The following is a 20565-nucleotide window of genomic DNA, read 5'->3' on the forward strand; positions in this document are numbered from 1 at the left end:
TACATATTTGTCTTTTTGCTCTGGAACATGGCATTATTCTCAAAGATCTCCCTCACCCTCTTTCCAACAGAGAGACTCCTGGGAGCAGGCCATGCCTGACAGCCTCAACCAATCAGATGCCGTGTGCTCAGATTCCCTACAAACCTTGCTCACAACTACCAACTGCCTCACCTCTCACGAGACTGGAAGCACTTCCCAGTATAGAAGCTCGAGCTGGAGTTCTGCCATCCCAGGAGCCCAGTCCTACCCTTTGCATGCTTTTGAAGATGTCCACTACGTACCCAGTTACCCTGCCACCTCATCCTATTCCTTTTCACCATTTACGGCTGTAACGAATGACCTACCTCCCAAGACTCTCCCCCTCTCATCAGAGGAACCCTTAGATACAACCTCCCTTCATGACAACTCCTCTTGGGCAAAAGAAGATGGGAGTCCAGTCTGGGGGACATATGAATGCCGAAGAACTTATTGAGGAAAGCTCACAGTTGGTGACAAATTAGAATTAACCTTCACTCAGACAGCTGAATTGATTGTAGGATATTTCCCTATAATTAATCATTGAAAATTGAGGACAGTGATAACATACTTGGAGGCAAAAATGCTATGAAGGAAATATTCGTTTCTAAAATCAGTACATTACTTAATGCTCTGTTTAACAATGTAATTGTTAGGGTTACTGTGTAGCTTGTAGACAACGGTCTCAATCCAATGCCCAGAGAAAGTCAACGTAAAAAGTCCAATGACTTCAGTGGTCCTTGGATCAGTCCCAGTTCGGAAAGCAACCTTAAGAAACAGGACCTCATCTTTTTAGCTGATAAACCATGTCTATTTAAACAACAGAAGATTTGTAGAAAGTGATTCTACAAAAAGATAATTATGGAGGGGTAGGATGGAAGCCTTTTCAAATAATTTAAGTTCTGTATAGTGATATCTTACTATATACCACATACATGTAAATTTCAATGCCAATGTTATGTAAATATGGCATTGTCCTAGGGTGATAGTTATGGAAGGGATAGTAAATACATGGTGAACTTGGACAGACAGCATACCAGGCTATGACAAATAAACTTCTGTAACCTGAAATCCGCCACAATGGATTGCTTCAAGGAAAATTAAGATTGCTGTATACGAGTGCTTATCTGTTACAGTGGTTTTCATACCCAAATAATTACTATTTGTTATTATTCATTTATTGTGTGTAATGCTCCAAACAGCTCCAAGCCCCCCTTGTGCTATGCAAATACATAGTGACAGTCCCTGCCCAAAGAGCTTGTAATCTAAAACCCAGATCCTGCAAAGACTTAACTTTAAACATGTAAATGGTCCCATTGATGTGTAAATGGTCCCACTGACTTCAAAGACACTGCTCCGGGGTGCAGAGGTCTGCCTGTATGGATTCATTTGCAGGTTGAAGGCCAATGTTTCTCCCAAAGCCATTCTAAATCAGAGCTGTATGAGTATTTCTTGAAGCACAGAGGAAGAGGTGTGTGTATATAAATTATACAATCATATTTTGAAGGCCCATAATTTTACACCCCTAACTTTGTTTTTTCCCCTAATGGCAAGGTCCATTAAACTCAAAATATCCCTTTATTATTATTTGCATTGTGGTACCACCTAGCAGTCCCAGCCAATATCAGGGCCCCGCTACGCTAGGTGCTGTATGAACACAGTGAGAGATAATCCCTGTTCCAGAGATCTGACAATCTCGACAAGGGATACAAAAAGGTGGGAAGAAAAACTAAGTACAGTGGGGAAAGCCTGTTGATTTCACTGGGAGTTAGGCATCTAAATATGGTTGAGCATGTGGGCCAAAATGACATCTCTAAGATCCCACCGCAGGATACTGGCAGAACCAGGAATAGAGCCCAGGTCTCCGTATCACAGGCCAATGTCCTGTCCACTGGATCATACTCCTCTTTTGCCAAGACGACACTTAATTACTATTTTTTTTTCTCATGTGATGAAATTCAGCAGCCTAGATCTCACAAGCAGCCCTACAACAGCCAGCCAGGAAGGAGTGGGAGCAATATGCAATGGATAAAAAACAATTGTAAGGAAACAAATGGTAGTTTCATGCTTCCAAAGAGATTATAGAAACAGAAGTGAGAAAATACATTTTTAAACTGATTACAAAGTACCTCAGCTGTGTCCCTTTAAAAAGCATATCAGAACTTTAACCAATGTGTGTTCATGTCTTCACACCCCCCAAAGCCAGCTGTTCGCTCCCTTGCAAAGAGCCCTGTGAGTTGAAAAAAGATGTGTGTCACCAGGAGCTCTGTGTGGCCACTAGAGGTAGCTGTACACACACACGGAACCAGGCCTGTCCCTTTTGTCTGCACAAAGCACAAACCAGAACCTACATCAATTATTAGGTTTCTAGTTAACTTCTTATGTTAGTAGCAATTTTGTTTCCAGAGCAGCTGATGCCTTCTCCTTTGATGGGGAATGGTCCCTTAGCGTGGCAACAGGAAAGAAGCAATTTTTTAGTTTAGAAGACATCGGACATGATTATCATGGGTAAATCCTCAGGTCTGTCTGAATTAAGCTCAGCACAAGGCCTGAGGAGTGTGGGGGAGACAAGGTGGTTTAAAGCTATATTTGCACCCTCTCCCATCACCGATTAGATCCTGGGGGCAGCCAGGGGCATCAAGGCTGCTCTAATCTCCACCAGCTAGTAACAGCAATCCAGGGGTTGTCAGTGGGATCCCAGGAGACAAAGGTACTCCCACCACACCTTCTCCTGTCCCAACTATGCACTTAACCCGGAGGGGATGGGACCATGAGGACGTTGTGTAGAGGCGACGATACCAGCCAGGGATTCCTCTGCTATGGGGGACTATCCACGTGGCAGCAATGCCAAAGGGTCCAAGATGGACCTGAGGATTTGCCCCACACAAATTGGTGGTCATTTCAGCGGCTTCTTAGAAATCAGTTATGAGCACAGCAGGGAGCTCCTCCCATTCTGGCTGCTCACACATTTCAATCAGGCAGTGAGAAATCGGGGCCTTTAAAGGTGTGTAAAGCATTCTCAAGGATTTCTCCAAACCTCCTAAGGGAAGGAGGGCTCTTCCCTGATTGACCCAGGAACACAGACCTTTCTGCCTTTTACAACATGCTGCACAACCACGAATGGCTAGTTTAAACAACCAAAGCCTCTGGTACTGTGTTTGCAGTGCTGAGTCTGACCAAAGGTCCATCTAGCCCAGGATCCTGTCTTCTGACAGTGACCAATGGCAGGAGCCCCAAAGGGAATGAACAGAACAGATAATGATCAAGTGATCCATCCTTTGTCGCCCATTCCCAGCTTCTGGCAAACAGAGGCTAGGGACACCATCCCTGCCCAGCCTGGCTAATAGCCATTGGGAACAAAAATAAACCCTAAGGGAGCCCAGCCCCAAGAATGCAGATATTACTCCAGTTACTGCTGAGCGCTACCCTCCTTCAGAATCTGGCCCCAAAGAGCATGTTAGAAAGTGTCCCCAATAATTAGGTATTTTGAAATACTCAGTAGCTCTTGTCAGTTCTCTACTCAAGCTACGCATGACCATCCAGAATGCAAACTGGTGATTAATCACCTTCATAACCAGCAATGCCCCTAATGCATGAGAGTTTATTAGGTACCCCTTTGCCCGCCTATGATAAGAAAGGGTCAATTGGAGCATCTTTCTTGGTACCACACATTATTTTTAAGATTGGCTAGTTGTCATGGCAAAAAAAAAAAAAAAAGGAAAAGTCACAAATTTAGAAGGGGGGAAAGGAATCTATGTGAAGGAATCTACACTTTCCTTTGCAAGGATTATTTAAATCCATCTAATAATAAAACTCCAAGTTTTAAAAAAATCTCAGGTTAGGGCCAAGTCTTTCTTCTTTGAAAGTCCCCCCACCCAAAGCTGAGATGATGTTCATAGCCCTTCTCCAGACAGGTTCCATTTCTGACCTTTCTTTGAGTGTAGGCTTGTTTTTGTGCCCTCTGCCGCACCAGTGACTCTAGTATCCCTCTTGTGGGAGTATCAGTTACACAAGCATCTGAGGGCAGGTTTGGGGCCTGTGTGCGGCTGCAGTACTGAAGGCCACCCCTAGCACCAGGGCATATCCTGCCACTGCCTCACCAGTCCTTAGAAAGCCCTGCTCCCTTGGCAAAACCCACTTTTGTGACCCCTGCCCCACTTTGCAGTGCATCACCTGCCCAGGTGGCATCCAGCTGTCTGGGTGCTGGGCTGCCTAAGGGCCAGAGCCACCCCCCTGCAGAAGGGGCGCGGACAGTAACTGTCTTCCTGCCCCAGAGGGGGGGCGTGGAACGGCCGGTTCTGGGTTCGGCCTGAAGGCGGCGCTCTTTGTCCCAGGGCCAGAAGCTCGCCGGTGGCTCGCCAAGTTTTATTTTGCAAGTGGCCTTGGGCCGGGCCGAGCCCGCCCCTTCCCTGCAGCCTAGGCGGCGGATGGCCCCGGCTTCACACCTCTGGGCTCCAGCCGGGCGAGGTTTCCCTCTCGCGTCTCTAACTCCTCTGCCCCCCAGGTTAAAAAAACCAACCCCCCAGGCCCACTGAGCTGGAACCCTGCAGCCGGGTGGGGCCGCCCTGGCCCCCGGCTCCATTCCCTCCTGGAACTTCCTGATTCTCCAGCCCTGTTCAGACCTGTCTGGAGACAAACCCCCGAGGCGTTGCTGGCGTGTAAACTCCCCGTCCTGCGCCGCCGGCTCCGCTCGCCTCTGGTTACTTTGGGCGGTGGCCACTTTTCTCCCGGCCGGGCTCCTCTGCTCAAGCGAGTCGGGAAGGGAGCACTGCGCCTGACCTCCCTGGGAAAACGGCCTACGGCGCAGCAGGTTCACACGAGCCCCGGGCAGGAAGCGGAGCAGGGCGCAGATTCCGCTCACCCCGCTTGTCGCTCACAGCCTTTGCTGGTGCGAGCGCGGAGGCGCCCAGGAGAAAGCACCACAGCCCCGGGGTTGGGGGAACGCCCCGCACCGGTGAAGCCCCCAGCGACTGGGGCACGTGGGGGTGGTTTTGCCCCCCTGCCCTGCAATTGACGAGCTCCGACTCCAGCCATTTTACAACCTCCCATAAACACCTCGGTCAGTTTCGGGTGCGGGGCAAGCGAGCAAAAGCCGGGACCAGCAGCTGGGCCGGTGGCGACGAGCCAGGGGAGCAGGGGGCCCAGCGCGAGCCGGCTGCAGGGGCTGTGTAAACGCTGATTACGAGGGGCCCCTCCCCAGTCGCCAGTGGGTTGGCTCCTGACCGCGGAGGGGCTGGTGGAAATATGGCAAGGACAACAGTAGCCTTCGCATCCCGCCAGCACGGCGCTGCCAGGGGAGGCCTGTCACCCCCGCTCCTTCGCTCACCCGCAGCCGGGATGCTGCCATCAGTTTTCACACCCGCCTGGTGGGCAGCACAGACTGACCCGGCCACTTACTCCCCGGGGCCCTGGCAGTGCCGGCAAGCCGCAGTCGAGCCAAAGCAGTCGCTCCTCTTGCACCTCAAAGCATGTGCCCGTGTTTCAGATCAACACCCACTGAACTTATATGTTGCTAAATCGCTCTATTCCTTACCTATTTTGGCTGCCAGGCGAACTAGTCAGTATTTGTATCTGATGTGCGGTTTCAAAGGAATTTAGAAAGGAGGCCAAGGTTGCTTTACATTAGCTGCACCCCTCTTGAATGCGCCTGAAAAATCACCCGGTGATGCTACCTTAGCAGCATCTATCTTGAATGTTGCGAAAAGAAAAGGAGGTACAGACCCTCTTTTACACTGCTCACGCCATTAAGTTTTAAAAGAATAGTGAGTATCTGATCAGCCCCCCTTTCATGGAAATCAGATAATAACAGAGCAGGGACTGTTTAACAGTGGAAGCCATTCTAAATCTGGGCACAAAGGCTCAAATCCTCAAAGAAATCAATAGAAGTTAGGAGCCTAAATACCTTTGAGGATCTGGGCCATACAAACTAACACCCAAAACATTTGGTCTTCCTTGTTAGGATAAAATCCTTTTTTTCTTAAGACTCATAAACCAATTCTTATTTGATCTTGGCAGCTTTTATGAGCAAGTGCCTACATTTTCCTGTTGCAAAAGGTAAATCTAACTACAGACTTATTGGAGCATTTTCCAAGGTAAACCCCCTTGGAACATAAACAGGATTCTCCCATGCCTCTAGCTATCTACAGTGTATATTTCAGGCCAAGTAGAAGCTAGTGTCACAGCTGGAGGAAGAGAGATTTCCTAACTTTTAAAATCAAGTCCCATGAGTGGAAATCTGTCCGTTTCTGCAGGAGGATTTATACTGGATTTGGAAACAGCTATCTAGTATTCCTTTCACAAAACATCCACCTTCAAGTTGTGTCTTAAAGCAGAGCATGTTGTTTTTTTATCCACCAACAGTGAAATTGGTGAGTGTACCTTATGGTGAAAAGCAGATATAAAACAGAATTATTACTATGGGGACATTATATGTTTTATACTTATACTGAAGTTAGGGGCTTTCTCTCCTGATATTCTGCTCCAGTAGTTGGCCCAACAAAAGTAATCAGTTTTTGTGTGAAAATTTTTCAGGGCTGGAATAGGGACTTTTCTGAGACCACCTCTGTGCCACTCCCTAACACAGATCAAGTACATTTGTTGCACTTAAGAAAAAAAGAGTAACAATAGCTAAATTAAACTGCTGGTAGATGATTAACAGCCTATCCTGCTTTCTGCTTTAAGCAACAATTCCTGGTGGAGGGTATTAACTGCAGGGCATAGGGAATGTTTACATACAGTGTAAAAAAAATGGGGATTCTATACTGATTGTCCAACGTTGGCCAAAAACATGTCAAGCTACCCTTGCTCCAGCTAAATTGGCTGTCCATGCAAGGATCCCCACACAGGGGATGTAGGGGGATCTAATCTGGGGGATCTAATCTGAAAGAGGCCACTCTATGGAATAGGTGTGAAGATCATGAACTGGGGAAAATACAAATAAAATCCAACAAAAGGCAGAAAGGGGGGATGAGGGAGGGGAACAGAATGAAATAAAAGCCCACTTTGGTCAGTGACAGCTACTCTGGTGCCCTAGACAGTGTCTCTATTATGCCACGCCCACCAACTGCCATTTTCACCAAAAATCCTCAAATTTACCCTTAAAATGTGAAAAATTGTGCAAAAATCACCCTGCTCCCTTGCAGAAAGTCCTTTGCAGCTAGCAAGTGAAATATGAGAGCACTGGAGCCAAGTGTGTGTATCTGAGATGAAAATACTGACCAGGTTTCGGGGCATCCGCTTTGTTTGTGGAAAGGTGGATAAAATGTTCAAAATGTCCCAAAAGCAAGGAGTGGGGAAGGCCTCCCCACCAAATCTTATTCCCCAAGACCCTCTGCTACATGGGGATGTGCTGGGTTTCACAAAAAGATAGCCCATTTTGTTAAGCCTTTGAATATTCAAATTGAAAGTATCGCGCAATCATTGATTGTCAAATCATTGGTTTCTAGAGGTTTTAAATACTTGGCATTAGGGGAGAAAAACTCAAACTTATATCTGTAGGTATAAAACATTAATATTGTTGGTCTCCACCTGGAATTTTCACAATGGTCTTGGGTATTCCTATTTTTAAATTTTAAAATTATTGTTTTTTTTTTGTTCCCTCTCCCCCCAGCATCTAGGAGCCTAGGTGGTTGAGTCTTCTGCTGCAACATCAGCTGTTACAAAAGTTGCTTATTCTTTCAGGTCAGCATGTCCGGTAAGTTCAGTTTAAACCTTTTCTTCAAGAATTTGGGAGATGTTTTCATTAGCCTCCATTTTTGGTCATTTTACCTTCAAAATGGGGACGGGGGGGGGGGAGAGAAAGAAAAAGTTAATATTTGTATAACCCCAGGTGCAACCAAATCAGTTTTTTAAGTGGCTAGAAGGGACACTGATCATATGCAGGACACATTATATGTAGAATCATACACACACCCAACGCAAGGTACAGGGGAAAAGCAAAGGTGTTTTGTGCACAGGAATGCAGGGGCTTTAAATAACCACTGTTAAAGTATTTCAGCCTTTTAAAAATATGCTGCTCATCCCTAACCTACTTTGCAAATTGGGCACTTTTAGCCAGTGCTCCGGGGACCGCTGGCACCCGGGGGCTGAAGATTTCAGGGTTAACGCGCCCAATCGCGGGTGCAATTTAGACTCTGGGAACGTAACTCGGCGCTCCCAGGTGATTAGTTGTGGATTTTAATATTCAGGGACGATCTGACCCGAGTGGGACTCGGCAGGCCCAGGACTCCCCTGAGCCAGACCCCGGGGGAGATGCGGCACAGGCAGGGAGAGATCTCCCCTTTAGGGCTGCTGAAAAGGGGAACCGTGCCTCCTACACTCGATCCCCAGTTGGAGAGCCCCCCGAAGTGTCCTGGTACCACGGCCGCTGTAACCAGAAGTGGCGCTGCCGGACAGCAAACGCCCCGCGGCCCATGAGGGTGTCAGGTGGGGCTGCTCCCCCCAGCTCCGGCCCCCACCCCAGCGCAACCCCTAACTTCCCTCCCCAGACACCTGCGCCGAGCTCAAGCTGGCTCTGCTCCTGCCCTGGAGAGGCCACCAGCAGCTGAACTATGCGGGGTGGGTGGGGGGACACCTGGGGAAACAGCCTCAGATCGACGGGGGCTAATCCTGGGGAGATGGGGGACAGCCCGGCCCCGGGGGGTCCCAGACTGATGAGGGGTGGGGGGCAGCCCCTGTGTTCACCTCCGGCAGGTGTAGGGCCGGGATCCCAGGCCAGGCTGCGGGGGAATTAGAGACAGCCAGGCTGGGGGGCGCACAGGATACGGAACTGCGGAGGGGCCCCCTCCCGGCCCAGGGGGCGGTGGGCGCACGGCATGCGGAGTTTTGGCAGAGGGCGCAAGGCGCATGGTGCCCCGGCGCAAAGGACGCGGAACGGGGCAGCCCGGGGGTGCGCAGTGGGGCTCGGGGTGCGGGGCCTGCCCCCCGTCCCCGATCAGAGCTACTCACAGAGCCGGGCTTTCCCGGCCAAGGTGGAGGGGGGGGATCCCAGACCCCGAGCGGGGACCCGCCGCCTCCGGAAGGAAGGTGCCCGGCTGAGCCGCAGCGGCCTCCCGCTCCGCGCCGCGCCCGGGAGTGGAGCTGGCTGGGGGCCGCAGGCAGCTGCGCACGGGGCGCTGCGCATCCCAGTCCCGGCGCGCCCCCCTGCAGCTCCTCGCTGGGCTCGAGCTCCCACCCCGGGGCGCCCTGCGCGGCCGTTTGCCGCCCCCCATCTCCCCGGGGCGCCCTGCCCAAGGGGCCCCTTGCGCACCTCACCCCGACCTCCCCGCCTGGGAGGAACTTTGGGGTCCTTGGGCGACCCCCTGAGCCCGGCCGGGGTGCAGCCACGGGACCCGGCTAGCGCCGGAGGGTGGAAACCTCCCTCCCTTGTCTTCCACACAGTCAGCTGCCTACCGCTGAGCCAGATTTAACCCTAGCTCAGCGCTCAGCTTGGGGAGGCAGGGGAAGGACCAGCCTGGCCTGAGGCTCGGACTGGCTCTCCCCCCCATGGATGCTGAGATTTGCCAGGAAGGTGAAATGAAGCAGGTGCAGACCGCAGGCAGTGTGGAGTGAAGGGTCAGTCCCAGGCTGCTGACCTGGGTACCTGTCACATCTCCACTTAGCCCAGGCAGGACCCTGCCTCTCTGTTGGCCTGACCCAGAGCCAACAGAGGCATCGGATGAAGTGAGCTGTAGCTCAGGAAAGCTTATGCTCAAATAAATTGGTTAGTCTCTAAGGTGCCACAAGTACTCCTTTTCTTTTTGCGAATACAGACTAACACCGCTGTTACTCTGAAACCTGCTAAGGAAACTGTTTGCATGCATAAATCTAAGCAGGTTTGCTGGCTCAGGGCCGAAGATGTCAGCCCTTGTAACAGGAGAGGCTTGGAGCAAAGGGTTCCTGTTAAATGTTTCTCTCCTTCAGATTCAAGGAATCATATTTTGCAGTTTTCAAAAAATAAAATGGAATGACCAGAATAAATAATCCCCAGGGAGCTGAGTTTGCAGCTCAATAGAACCTCCTCCTCTGGATACCACACTGATTGGCCTGTGGTCTGCAATGAGGGGCAAGGACTGTTAACACCAGGCACCATGTTAAAGACAATGTCACTGTGTATGGCAGGCTGTCATTAAACAGGCCCGTGGCGCTAAGAAGAGACACTGTCTGCACTAGGATAGGGACAGGCTCCACTGTCAATCTAGCACCCCTGGCAGAGCAGGAGTGAAAGGTAGCAAGTGCCAGCCAGTTGTGGATCAACGTGTACACACTGCCTATGTCACAGCAAAGCAGAGGCTGAAAGTTGCTGTTAGAGGATCAAACAGGCAATAGATGGGTATATTATAAATACCAGTGCATAGCTAGATAATTGCTCCCCATGGGACTGTTCTATTACCCGTCCAAGCAAGGGCCAGGTAATGTTGCAGGGTCTCCAAAGGCAGAATATTAGCTGTGAACCGGATCCTGCAAGCTCTTACTCATAAGTATTCCCATTGCACACAATAGGAGTTGGAGCTGGATCCTGCAATCAGAACTGTGTGGGTGGATCCCTGTGCCCAGGGAGAGCTTCAGTGCCAGGTCTGATAGCAGAACTGGGGCCACGTGAATAAGGGTTTACAAGATTCAATCCCAGGTTTACAATGTGTTTGTCTGTTTTACCGAGCCTCTGCAGGATCACTTCAGAGAGAAATATACTGAGTGCAAAATGAAGCAATTCTAAAAACTGAACTAAACTGCAATGGGTGTTAAATATTTCTTCCAGCAAGAGCGTCTGGGGTGGTTTCTTGTCAATAGGCAAATTCTTAACTACTCCAAATACAAAGTTCGGACTAAGCTAGTGTGTGGTGATTGTTTTTGCTGACTGATGGAGGCCCACATGCATGTCTGAAACAAACGAGTTGTAGAGAATGACTCCTCTCATTAAAGAAAGAAAGAAAACTGGGTCTCACAGAGAGTGATTCTTGAAAGCGCAATCATTTTATTTATAGTATTGCTTAGTCCTATAAAAGAATAATCACCCACATATTTGCATTGTTTTTATTCCTGTTCTTAACATGGTGGATGAACGCAGTGCCCATGTCTGTTTCCTGCATTGAAAACTTCAGGCTATTGTACAGATTCAAATTAATTTGACATTATGGTCCAGCAGACAAGGTTGGGAGTTAGAGTACCTGGGGTCTATTTTTGGTTCTGCCACTGACTTACTATGTGATTTTATGCAAGTTGCTTAGGCCCTGATCTTGCAAACACTTACATATGTGCTTAACTTTGATGGAAGTCAGTGGGACTATTCACAATATTAAAAGTTAAGCATGCGTGTAAGTGTTTGCAAGATTGGGGTCTTAATATCTCTTTGCCTTAGTCTTCCCATCAGTAAAGTGGAGATAATTGTACTTGTCTTCCTTTCTAAAGTGTTCTCTGAATTTCAGGTGAAGAGCTAAGTGACATTCATTTCTCCAGCCTTTGTTACTAAGAAAAAAAGAAACTCTTAAGGAAAAAGAAAATGTGGTCACAATTATATTTATTATATATTAAGGGTACATTTGCAAATAGTCTACAAAGTGTTCATAAATGTTACAAGCATATTACAATCATGAAATGGTTACAAGGGACCTATGGCATTCTGTAATAACTGATTAACCATTTATTAAAAAGTCTATTAATAATTTATAAACCCTTTACAAACTCTTTGTAAATATACCCTTTATAGAAAGTGTGACCAAGAACACACTGAATTTACTCTTTGATATTTTAAATATCACCACGCTGAAGTGCCTGCTTTGTTGTTCTCATCCATACAACCTTGTTTTTAAACTCATTTTTCAGGCAAACCCAAGGTGTATCAAGGTGTTCGAGTAAAGATTACCGTGAAAGAGTTATTGCAGCAGAGGAGAGCACGACAAGCAGCAACTGATACCACTGTAAGGACAAAATACTAGCTTCTTCCATGTTGTAATTTAAGAATAAGAAACTATTTCTCTTCCATCGACTTAATGAACTCAGAGCCATAGGAGCAGACGCTGCTGATGCAGGCAAAAGGGAGAGCTTGTCTTCAAGAGGAAACTGACCAATTTAGTTATTTCAGAATAACTCCCCCAACTGGATGCTCTATTCTGGAATAAAAATTAGTTTGCTCTGGACTAGTTACTCTGCTCACTTTTATTCCAGAAGAGAGTGCCCCCTTCCCCACAAGGGAGTTATTCTGGAATAGCTCAATTATACAGGAACAGCAGCTCTGGAATAACTCTGCTGGTCAATTTCCCCTGTGTAGACAAGGCTTGACAGACAGGCCTGCTCTGAATCCCTAGGGAGCAGCAGGGGACAATGTCTGTTCTATCTGACTCAACCAAAGCCCCCATTGCCTGCTTTGAGGACCCTCCCATGTAAAGCTCTGTGTGGTACTAAGACTCCCATCGTGTTCTCCTCTCCAAGAGGTAGCGCTCAGAGCCCAAAAGAATGTCATTCCTCCCCCCACAAAAACCCCCAAAGGCCTTCCATTGTTCAGGGGCTCCTTTAGTCATCAGCCAGGGACTGAAGGCACCAGCTCTGCACAGCGTCCAGCTTCTGCTGGCACCTGGGGAGGGTGCACAACCAAATCCTCCCAGGGCTGAATGTGCTGGCATCATACTGCTCCTAACTCCTGCTGGCCTAGGAAGGAGGGTCTTAGCTTGGATCCCCAAGGGCTAGAAGCCAGCTCCAAAACCAGCTGAAATCAACGCAAGTCTTTCCATTGACTTCAATGGACTTTGGACCAGGTCTCAAAAGCAGTGGTTCCATAGAACTCTCAGGCACTGGTGGCCTAAGAGTGAAAGGCCAAACTCAGCTCTCTCCAGATGTGCTGGATCCATGCCCAGGAATGAGCTCAGATCCCCCCTGTATTGTTCTGCCACTGCAGCAGCTATTATCCTGTGCAGAGGGAGTATCTCCGTGACACAAATTTTCCCGGGGGGCAAAACTCAAGAGTTTATTTTCTTTCTTGGTATGGAAACTTAAGGACAAAGAGGCTGATCTGTCAGCAAGAATTGGTAGCCTCTCATTAGAATCAGCTACTGTACCAGAGAGCTGGAGGGGAGTGAACTTGTTACCACTCTTTCAAAAAAAAGGCATGAGGGGTGATTTTGGCAATTTGTAGAGCAGTGTGCCTTACTTCATTATCAAGGGAATCAAACTAAACGATAATTAAAACTGAAGTTACAAAACACGACACAGGTACACATCAGCCTGGCTTCTGTGAAGGAATATCACACCTCTGTAATCTGTTGTAATTCTGAGCGTGTTAGCAAAACCGTGCCTGCAGGAGAACATCATGTATGTGGTAATCATGTTATCCTTTCACAAAGTGCCTCACAAGAGATTAGTCACCCTGAGGTGAAAGGCAAAGTGCTGTCAGGGGTGAGAAACTAGCCAGGAGACATGAACAGGGAAAAACGGTCAATTTTCAACATGACCAAAAGTTAACATTGAGTGTCCAATGTTCTGTACCAGGACTGATGTTTATTGATGATCTAGATTAGGAGTGAACAGTGTGGTAGCCAAATTGGTAATGACATAAAATTAGTTAGGTTACTGAACACTGGAGGTTACGGTGAAGAATTTCACAGGGACCAAGCCAAGCTTGGTGAATGAGCAGCTGGCTGGCAGCTGATGTTCAGTGTTGCCTGATACAAGGTAGTTTCTGGTGCCCTGTTTTACTGTGCATGCATCTTCTATCTTTATTGTTTCAAGGGGATAATTTTCTCCTTTAACATTTTTCTTTTCAGTTTGTTAGGGCTGGTAACAATGGAAATGTTGACTCTTATCTCTTAACCTGTACTAAAAAAAACCCTGGAAGGTGTTTGAAAATTTGGGATTTTTATAATGGGTAATGCAACTTTGTTCATGTTTAAAAAAAGAAAAAGAAAAAAAAGAAAACCCCAGAGATGTATTTCCTTTTGTCTTGAAAGAAAGTTAGAAAGTGAGTATGAGCAAAGAGCCATTTAAATAGGGCTTGATCCCACTCCCATTTAAATAAATAAAAACACTTTACTGGTGCAGGATCAGGCCCTTAATGCAGAACACTCTGGCTGCAATCCAGTAAAGCACTTAAGCATGTGAATAGGCCCAGTGTGTGCTTGAAGTTATACACATGCTTAAGTGCTTTGTGGAATTAAGGCCTTTAATGCATTTCAAAACCATAAACTATTTGGAGAGAAGGAAAGGGTTAAGGAGACCTACATATTCATGCAGACTTGACACACACAGAACACTCCACTTCTCTTGTAAGTGAGCCCTCTAGCTCAGGCTGCCCTGTGTTTTTGCATAAAGAGGTTGGTAAATCATTACTGCTTCCTGGTTCATGACATTACAGCCTGGATGGTTTTCAGATTTAATCTCCCACCTCCTGCTCTCTGCAGCGGTTGATTGCACAAGAAGCTGAGCAGACTGCAACCTGCAACCACAAATAAAGAGGGTTGGTGAATGGAGCCCTCTAGCACTGAAATGCTGCAGGGTACTTGTCTCTTAAGTGTAAAGTCACCCCTTCCTTCTTCCTCTATAAAATGGCTAAGGACTTACATACTCTATAAATGTTCCAGCTGGATGTTAAGAGGCTGGACTGAACTAGTCTTAATTTGCTATTCACTCAATGTTTACATCATGATTGTTCCATCCACTAAGGAGACCCAAAGCTGGTGGTGCAGGAGATTAGCTTTGGGCTTAACAGAATTTATACTAGTTATTATTTATTTGTATCGTGGCAGCCCCACGGATCAGTGTCCCATTGTGTTAGGTACTGGACACACGTGTAATGGAAAGCTAGACTTTAAAGCGTTCTGCAGGACAGAACCTGCAAGTTAACTAAAACCCACTCTACTGTTAGTGGGGAGGTAACAGAGGCTACATATTGTGTACATATAGACCAAACAGAGAATATCAATCTTGCCAATTCTTCCAGAACTGCCCGGATTTAAATAATGTTTTTTTCCCTCCCATAGAGAATAATTACAGTTTAAGTGTTAAATAACTGGGCAAACGTTAGGAAGTTCTTGATAGGGAAATCAGCCACTCTAACTCAGGAACATTTTGAATGGAAGAAATGAAGCTCTGATCAGCATAAGTTAAAACCATCTGATCAGAAGAAGCCACAGTCTGAATAGCTAGAGTGAAGTCCCCTTGAAGTCGATGGCAAACCTCACTTTTGTTTTCAGTGCAACCAGGATTTCACCGATAATGTTGGATGTGATTTTCTAATAGGCTTGTTGATTTGTAAGTTTCAGTTTACAAATCCTCAGGGAAAACAACATTATCAGTTTTCTTATAAGTGTTGCAGTATTAGAGTAATCACACTTGTAGATTGCAAAGTGAAGTGTGCAGTGGAACAATTCAGTCTGGTGCGCATGTGTGGTGCTACACAGGGTAAGCAGCACTTGATTTTTTCGTTGTGTTTTAAACGTGTTAGCTAACACGATTATAAATTGTTCCTACTCATGTTGAACCCTAGAGGTTTTTTTGTGTCATGTCCACACTAGAATTTATAATCCTGCTAATTAACAAATGTTAAAAACATGACTAAAACAAGTATAGACACATCTATGGTGAATTAACAGTAATGGAACAATGGAATGGACATCAGAGTAGCTACATATTTCACATTAGAACAATTCATTGTAATGCACATCTATTGTTATCTGGGTGGCCCTCTGGAACAATACGTTACACAGATTGAGAGTGCTACATAACTAACAGAACAACTGAATGTAATACACACAGGTAATAAAAACAACAATCATTAATGTTTGCATAAGTAAGTTTGAAAGGTAATTGTGACTTACCTCAATGTTCAGGAAAAAGATCTCCTTTGATCTCTTAAAACAGAAACACTTGCATTTGCTATTTTCCTTCTGTTCTGTTTTGTCAGGTTTCCCGAGGCAGCAGCAGTGTCCAGTTTCCAGAATCTGTTTCTCCTCCCTGCACAGGTTGGTACAAAGAGCATCCCCCTTCTCCCCTCCCCCCACCTATTCCTCCAGTCCAAGTCTTTTTAGCCCTTGGTGCAAGGCTTGAGGCAAGCACTACCATTTAATTAGGAATCCAACCAATCAGAACCTGAAAAATGCTCACTAAATGCAGATGAGGATGCAGTAAGACAAGCAGGGTACATTTTGCCCTCACTCTAGCAGAAATTTTGTCTTCATATCCATGTAGTTTGCCTTTTCTACAGAGGATCAAAGCTCCAATTAGTCGGTAACATTTATTACCAGCAGAATAACACTGCCGTGGTGCCTTCATCAAGATTTCTATCTCTTGGTACTGCCTTCATCTGAGTGTCAGATGGGACCAGAACGTTTTAAAGCGTTAGTTGTCTTGCCAATCATTTAGCTTCCAGCAGAGTCAGTTTCTTTCTTTCCCCCTCTCCCTGTAGAGTTCAGAAGGGGTGTCAGTCTTTTCAACAGAGATGCATAAACAGCTCCTTCCTGGTTGACACCAATATCCAGGAGGTGGGAGAAAAAAATATGAGTTTGGACTTTTCAGATCTTTTATTCTCTAGATGTTGGTAGCTAAGAGATCCAGAAAGTTTCCCCGTTCATCTGTAAATGTGTGCATGTATACATTGTGTGGACAAGGAAATGCTTAAATAATAAATATTTGGGGTTTAAATTTGCTTATGTTAATATAGAAACTTGAGACGCACATAACCTTTTTCAGGCTGGTAAATCTTTCTCTCTCTTTTGGGTGCATGTTTTTTTCCCCACGGTCCAGTTAAACACTTTGGTCCCAGTCCTGAAAACACTTACGCATGAGAGTAATGTTACACGTGCTAGCAATCCCATTGAGATCAACAGGACTACCTGCATAGATAAGTGTTTGCAAGATCAGGGCTTTGTTATTAACTGTTTGAGAACAGCTGAATTTAACATGAAATGTAGTCAAGCCTAGAGGGCCAAATTCTTATTTACACCGCTCTGGTAATTGATACCCAGTACTAGAGTATTGCAGTGCAAAGAGGTCTTGGTGTAAATGAAAATCTGGCCCTAGAGCCTTTTTGACCCCTGCCCTCTTCCATATGACACCAGCTGAACCTAGGTCTGTATCATCTACATACTCGCCAAATTTTTCAGAAGTAATGTAGGGACAGCTCTGGTCTCTCGAGTGTTTTGCCTCTGTCCTTGCTTATGAAGATGAGAAGCTATTTTTTGTTTTAAAGGAGACGTGCATCCCTGGAACACGGAGTTCAGCAGAGGCTAAAGGCAAAACCCAACTGGTAAAAGAGCAGCAGCACAGCACTGCGTTACATGCTCTCAGGGTTGCTTTGGATTTACTTTCAGAGTCAAGCTGCAATTTTCAAAGGAGTCTAAGGAAGTTGGATCCCACAATTTTCAAAAGCACTAAGTGACTTAGAGCCTAAGTCCCCATGGGAAACCAAGAGGACTTAAGCTCCCTAGTCATTCAGGCACTTCTGAAAAATTTCCCCCCAGCCCGCATTGACTTTCAATGGGAACTAGGCACCTAACTCTCATAGAACCCTTTGGAAATCTCAGTCTACACTTGAAGAGCCTTTCCTCCATGTCCAGATTCACTGTGTTCCATGGGACTGGTTGCCGCACAAGATGCTGCTCAGCACAGACCAGGGTATCCCAGCCTGACCCAAAGGAAACATACAGCTAGCTTAGCCTCCCTTTGTAAGCACAAGTACTGAACACTCTCCATTTTTCTCTTCCTCTCCTAGCAGCTTATTTTGATGCAGAACCTGTCTCTTCTGCCCCCAACTATTTCCAGCCACGGCAGTTTCCAAATTGCATTTCCTGTGAAGAAAACCCAAGTTATTTGGAGCAACTGGTTGATACCTATCTTCAGACAGAGCCGCCTATGGACCCATCCCTGAGTGCTCTACAGACTTCTACCCACTATAACCCAGACACCTTCCTGTCAACCCCTCTCTGCTTTAACCAGAGCCTGGTAAGTTGGTTGCGTTCTTTACTGAGCTGGACTGGTGGTGTCTGTAGTTATAGCTTGCACCACCTTGAGCAAAATCACCTAAGCACATCCAGCAAGGAAATCAAGAAGGGAAACGAAATGGGCAAAATAAAAATCCCCACTCCCTGAGGCTCTGGGTTCAGACTGGTTTCATGAGCATGATTCATTTCCAACAACTCCACAGGTGGAGGGGAGAGTCTGGGATTCCATGTAGAATTGGGGCTCTCTCATATCCGGGGAGAGGGCATGAGGAACCTGTTGATCCTGACCTGAGGTTGCAGAATTGAGGCATGTCACTTCCAATACACTATTCTCCCCTCCCTGTAATCCATGGAACCTCTTTAGGGAGGGGCCAGGGGACAACCCCAATCCACCCCCCTGGATCCTAAGGGTTAAATTAATGCCACTGACATGTTCATGAATAGCAAGATAGGAACTGCCAGAGCAGGTCAGACCATTGTTCCACCTGGTTCAGTATTCTGTTCTGATAGCTCCAGAGGCAGGTGCAAGAACCCCTGAAGTCAGCAGTAATGGAATAACCTGCCCACTACAAAGTTCCTTCCTGACCCTCCTCAGGTAGAGGTTGGCTTATGCTGTGAAACAGGAGGGTTTAAAACTGCATGTAACTAGCAGTTTAGAAAACAGCTACGTTTATAACATGTCATTTAGTGACATGCATTCTACATGCTCATGGCAGGAGGGTTAAAGGACCAACACCAAACAGAGTGCAATGTCCTCAGATATCCCAGTTATTCATCAGAAAAAATTGTGGCAAAGCCAGTTACCCCAATGATGTCTTGCTGGAATTTGTTATTCTACACAAACTTGTATAGAACAGAACTGGGGCCGAGCAGCCCCTGTTCAGGGCTATCACCTGGCATATGTGGGACTTTTCTCTAGCATGCTCCCTTGCTGAGCACTAAGGCGCCGATCCTGCAGTGACTTGTATCCAGATGGACCCCTCTGTCAGCACAGACATTCACTGAAGTCACCGGGACTCAGGGTGGGTGCAGAGGTCCTCGTGCACAGAGCTCATTGCGGGATCAGGGCGGTGCTTCCAGAAGAACCACACACACATTCTGACATCTTGATGAGTTCACAGTCACTTTGTGAAGCCCACTGATTTCAAAACTCTGGAACTATCAATGGACCAGGGTAACTCCAGAATGGGGTGTGATGTGGTCATGCATTCAGGGCCTTGTAATTAAGAGTGTATTTTTTCTGGTCTGTGTAGTTATTTGAACACCCATTATTAGTGACCTCATTTCCCACCACATTTTCTTTTCTCTCCATTGTTATAGGTTCCTGGATCTCCTGCCTCATCTGACCTGTCCAGCCCATTAGACTATAGCTACTCCCCACCTCAACTGCCTCCTTTTGCTCCACTGAACATCAGCCCTCTTTGTCCTCTAGACACCACGAACTACGGCTATCCTCTCGAGGAGTGCTCCCATCCGCAGTACAGCTGCTCCCCCTCTGCCTGTTACTGCTCATCCTGTGCCTCAGAGCACTTGGATACATTCAGAGTATCAGAGTATTTCCCTTATCCAAGTGCAGACTGTATGGACTATCCTGGCACCATGACAATGGCAGATGACTTCTTTAGAAGGGATAGAAACTACGACATCTGCTACAGTTAATGGATGGTTTTATATATATGTACATACGTACAGGTATCCAAATCAGCTAACTGCCTATGAACTATGCAAAACATCACTGTCTAACACAAAGTTCAGTTTACTCTACACTACTTCACCTGGTATGCTCCAGGTGTTAATTTAGTCCTCATGGGTAACAATGTTTTAAGACTCACAGCATTGCTCCAGTTGTCCTTCTGTCTTGTATTTCATAAAAAAACAAACAAACAAAAAAACAAAGTAGCTTTCAGTGAATGCTTCACTAAACAAGTTTTTGTTATTACAAATAAATAATTTTGTACAGATTCCTGGAGCACATTCCTTCTTGTTAAGTTTATAAAAGATTCTTTAGGTTATTCTGAGGAAATCTGATTTTTTTTTCCAGCCACCGGGGGGTAGGAGGGGGTCGCTTCTGCTATAGTCAAAGGTCTTGCTCTTGCAAATACATATTTATGTGAGTAAAGTGGGGCCTTTGCACATGAAGTCAATGGGCCTCCTGGGGTTTGAAAAGTTACTCAGTTGTGTAAGTGATTGCTGGATCAGGGCCAATGTTTTCTCTTCCAATCCATTTCTTATATTTCCCATCTGCTGTGAAGGGTGGGACGATTAGCCAATAAACACTTGCTGTCCATTTCACGTTACCTCTGTCACATGTCTGAATATACATGCATCCTTCCAACACTGAAGTACTCTCCTCCCATTCTCACCAACTGTCATTGCAACAATTGTTCACTCCCCTTGGTCAAACTAATCAAAGTCAGAACTTTTCCCAGGTGTGAAGGGTTAATGTTTAGCTATTCCACCTGGAAGCAGGCGGGGCACACCCTGACTGTTTCGTAGAAGCAATGCACACATTGCTCTATCCAAGGAGAAGGGCTAGATATGAACCATGAGAACTTGATTGTTTGGACAGCAACTGTGGGACGCTTTCTTAGCCTGGGCTCAAGGCCTGAGAACCAGGATTGTAGTAGATAAAGGATGGTAACTAAGT

General features: G+C 46.5%; 2 protein-coding genes across 2 annotated transcripts in view; both read left to right on the forward strand.

Annotated features, from left to right (window-relative positions):
• POU2AF2 (POU class 2 homeobox associating factor 2) overlaps positions 1 to 1209 on the forward strand; it is a gene marked incomplete at its 5' end in the record, with an annotated part of 29805 nt that extends 28596 nt beyond the window's left edge. The window contains one exon of the mRNA XM_084611899.1: positions 71 to 1209. Within this exon, the coding sequence (XP_084468025.1) occupies positions 71 to 472 (402 nt within the window). The remainder of the gene's footprint in view (positions 1 to 70) is intronic.
• A 6678-nt stretch (positions 1210 to 7887) lies between these two features.
• POU2AF3 (POU class 2 homeobox associating factor 3) lies at positions 7888 to 19764 on the forward strand. Its single transcript, XM_084611694.1, has 5 exons — positions 7888 to 8439; positions 11815 to 11909; positions 15884 to 15941; positions 17690 to 17919; positions 19239 to 19764. The coding sequence occupies exons 1-5, from the start codon at positions 8427 to 8429 to the stop codon at positions 19575 to 19577; spliced, it is 735 nt and encodes a 244-aa protein (XP_084467820.1). The 5' UTR covers positions 7888 to 8426; the 3' UTR covers positions 19578 to 19764.
• Positions 19765 to 20565: the final 801 nt, after the last annotated feature.

Source organism: Lepidochelys olivacea (genome assembly GCF_965140295.1).
Source record: "Lepidochelys olivacea isolate rLepOli2 genome assembly, chromosome: 22".
Classification (NCBI taxonomy): Eukaryota; Metazoa; Chordata; order Testudines; family Cheloniidae; genus Lepidochelys; species Lepidochelys olivacea.

What these genes read in the sequence shown, in the direction of transcription:
- POU2AF3 (XM_084611694.1), top strand. An exon ending in TGTTTCTCCTCCCTGCACAG is followed by an intron (nt 15,942 to 17,689) that starts GTTGGTACAAAG and finishes TTCCTCTCCTAG; the next exon opens with CAGCTTATTTTGATGCAGAA. An exon ending in TCTGCTTTAACCAGAGCCTG is followed by an intron (nt 17,920 to 19,238) that starts GTAAGTTGGTTG and finishes CCATTGTTATAG; the next exon opens with GTTCCTGGATCTCCTGCCTC.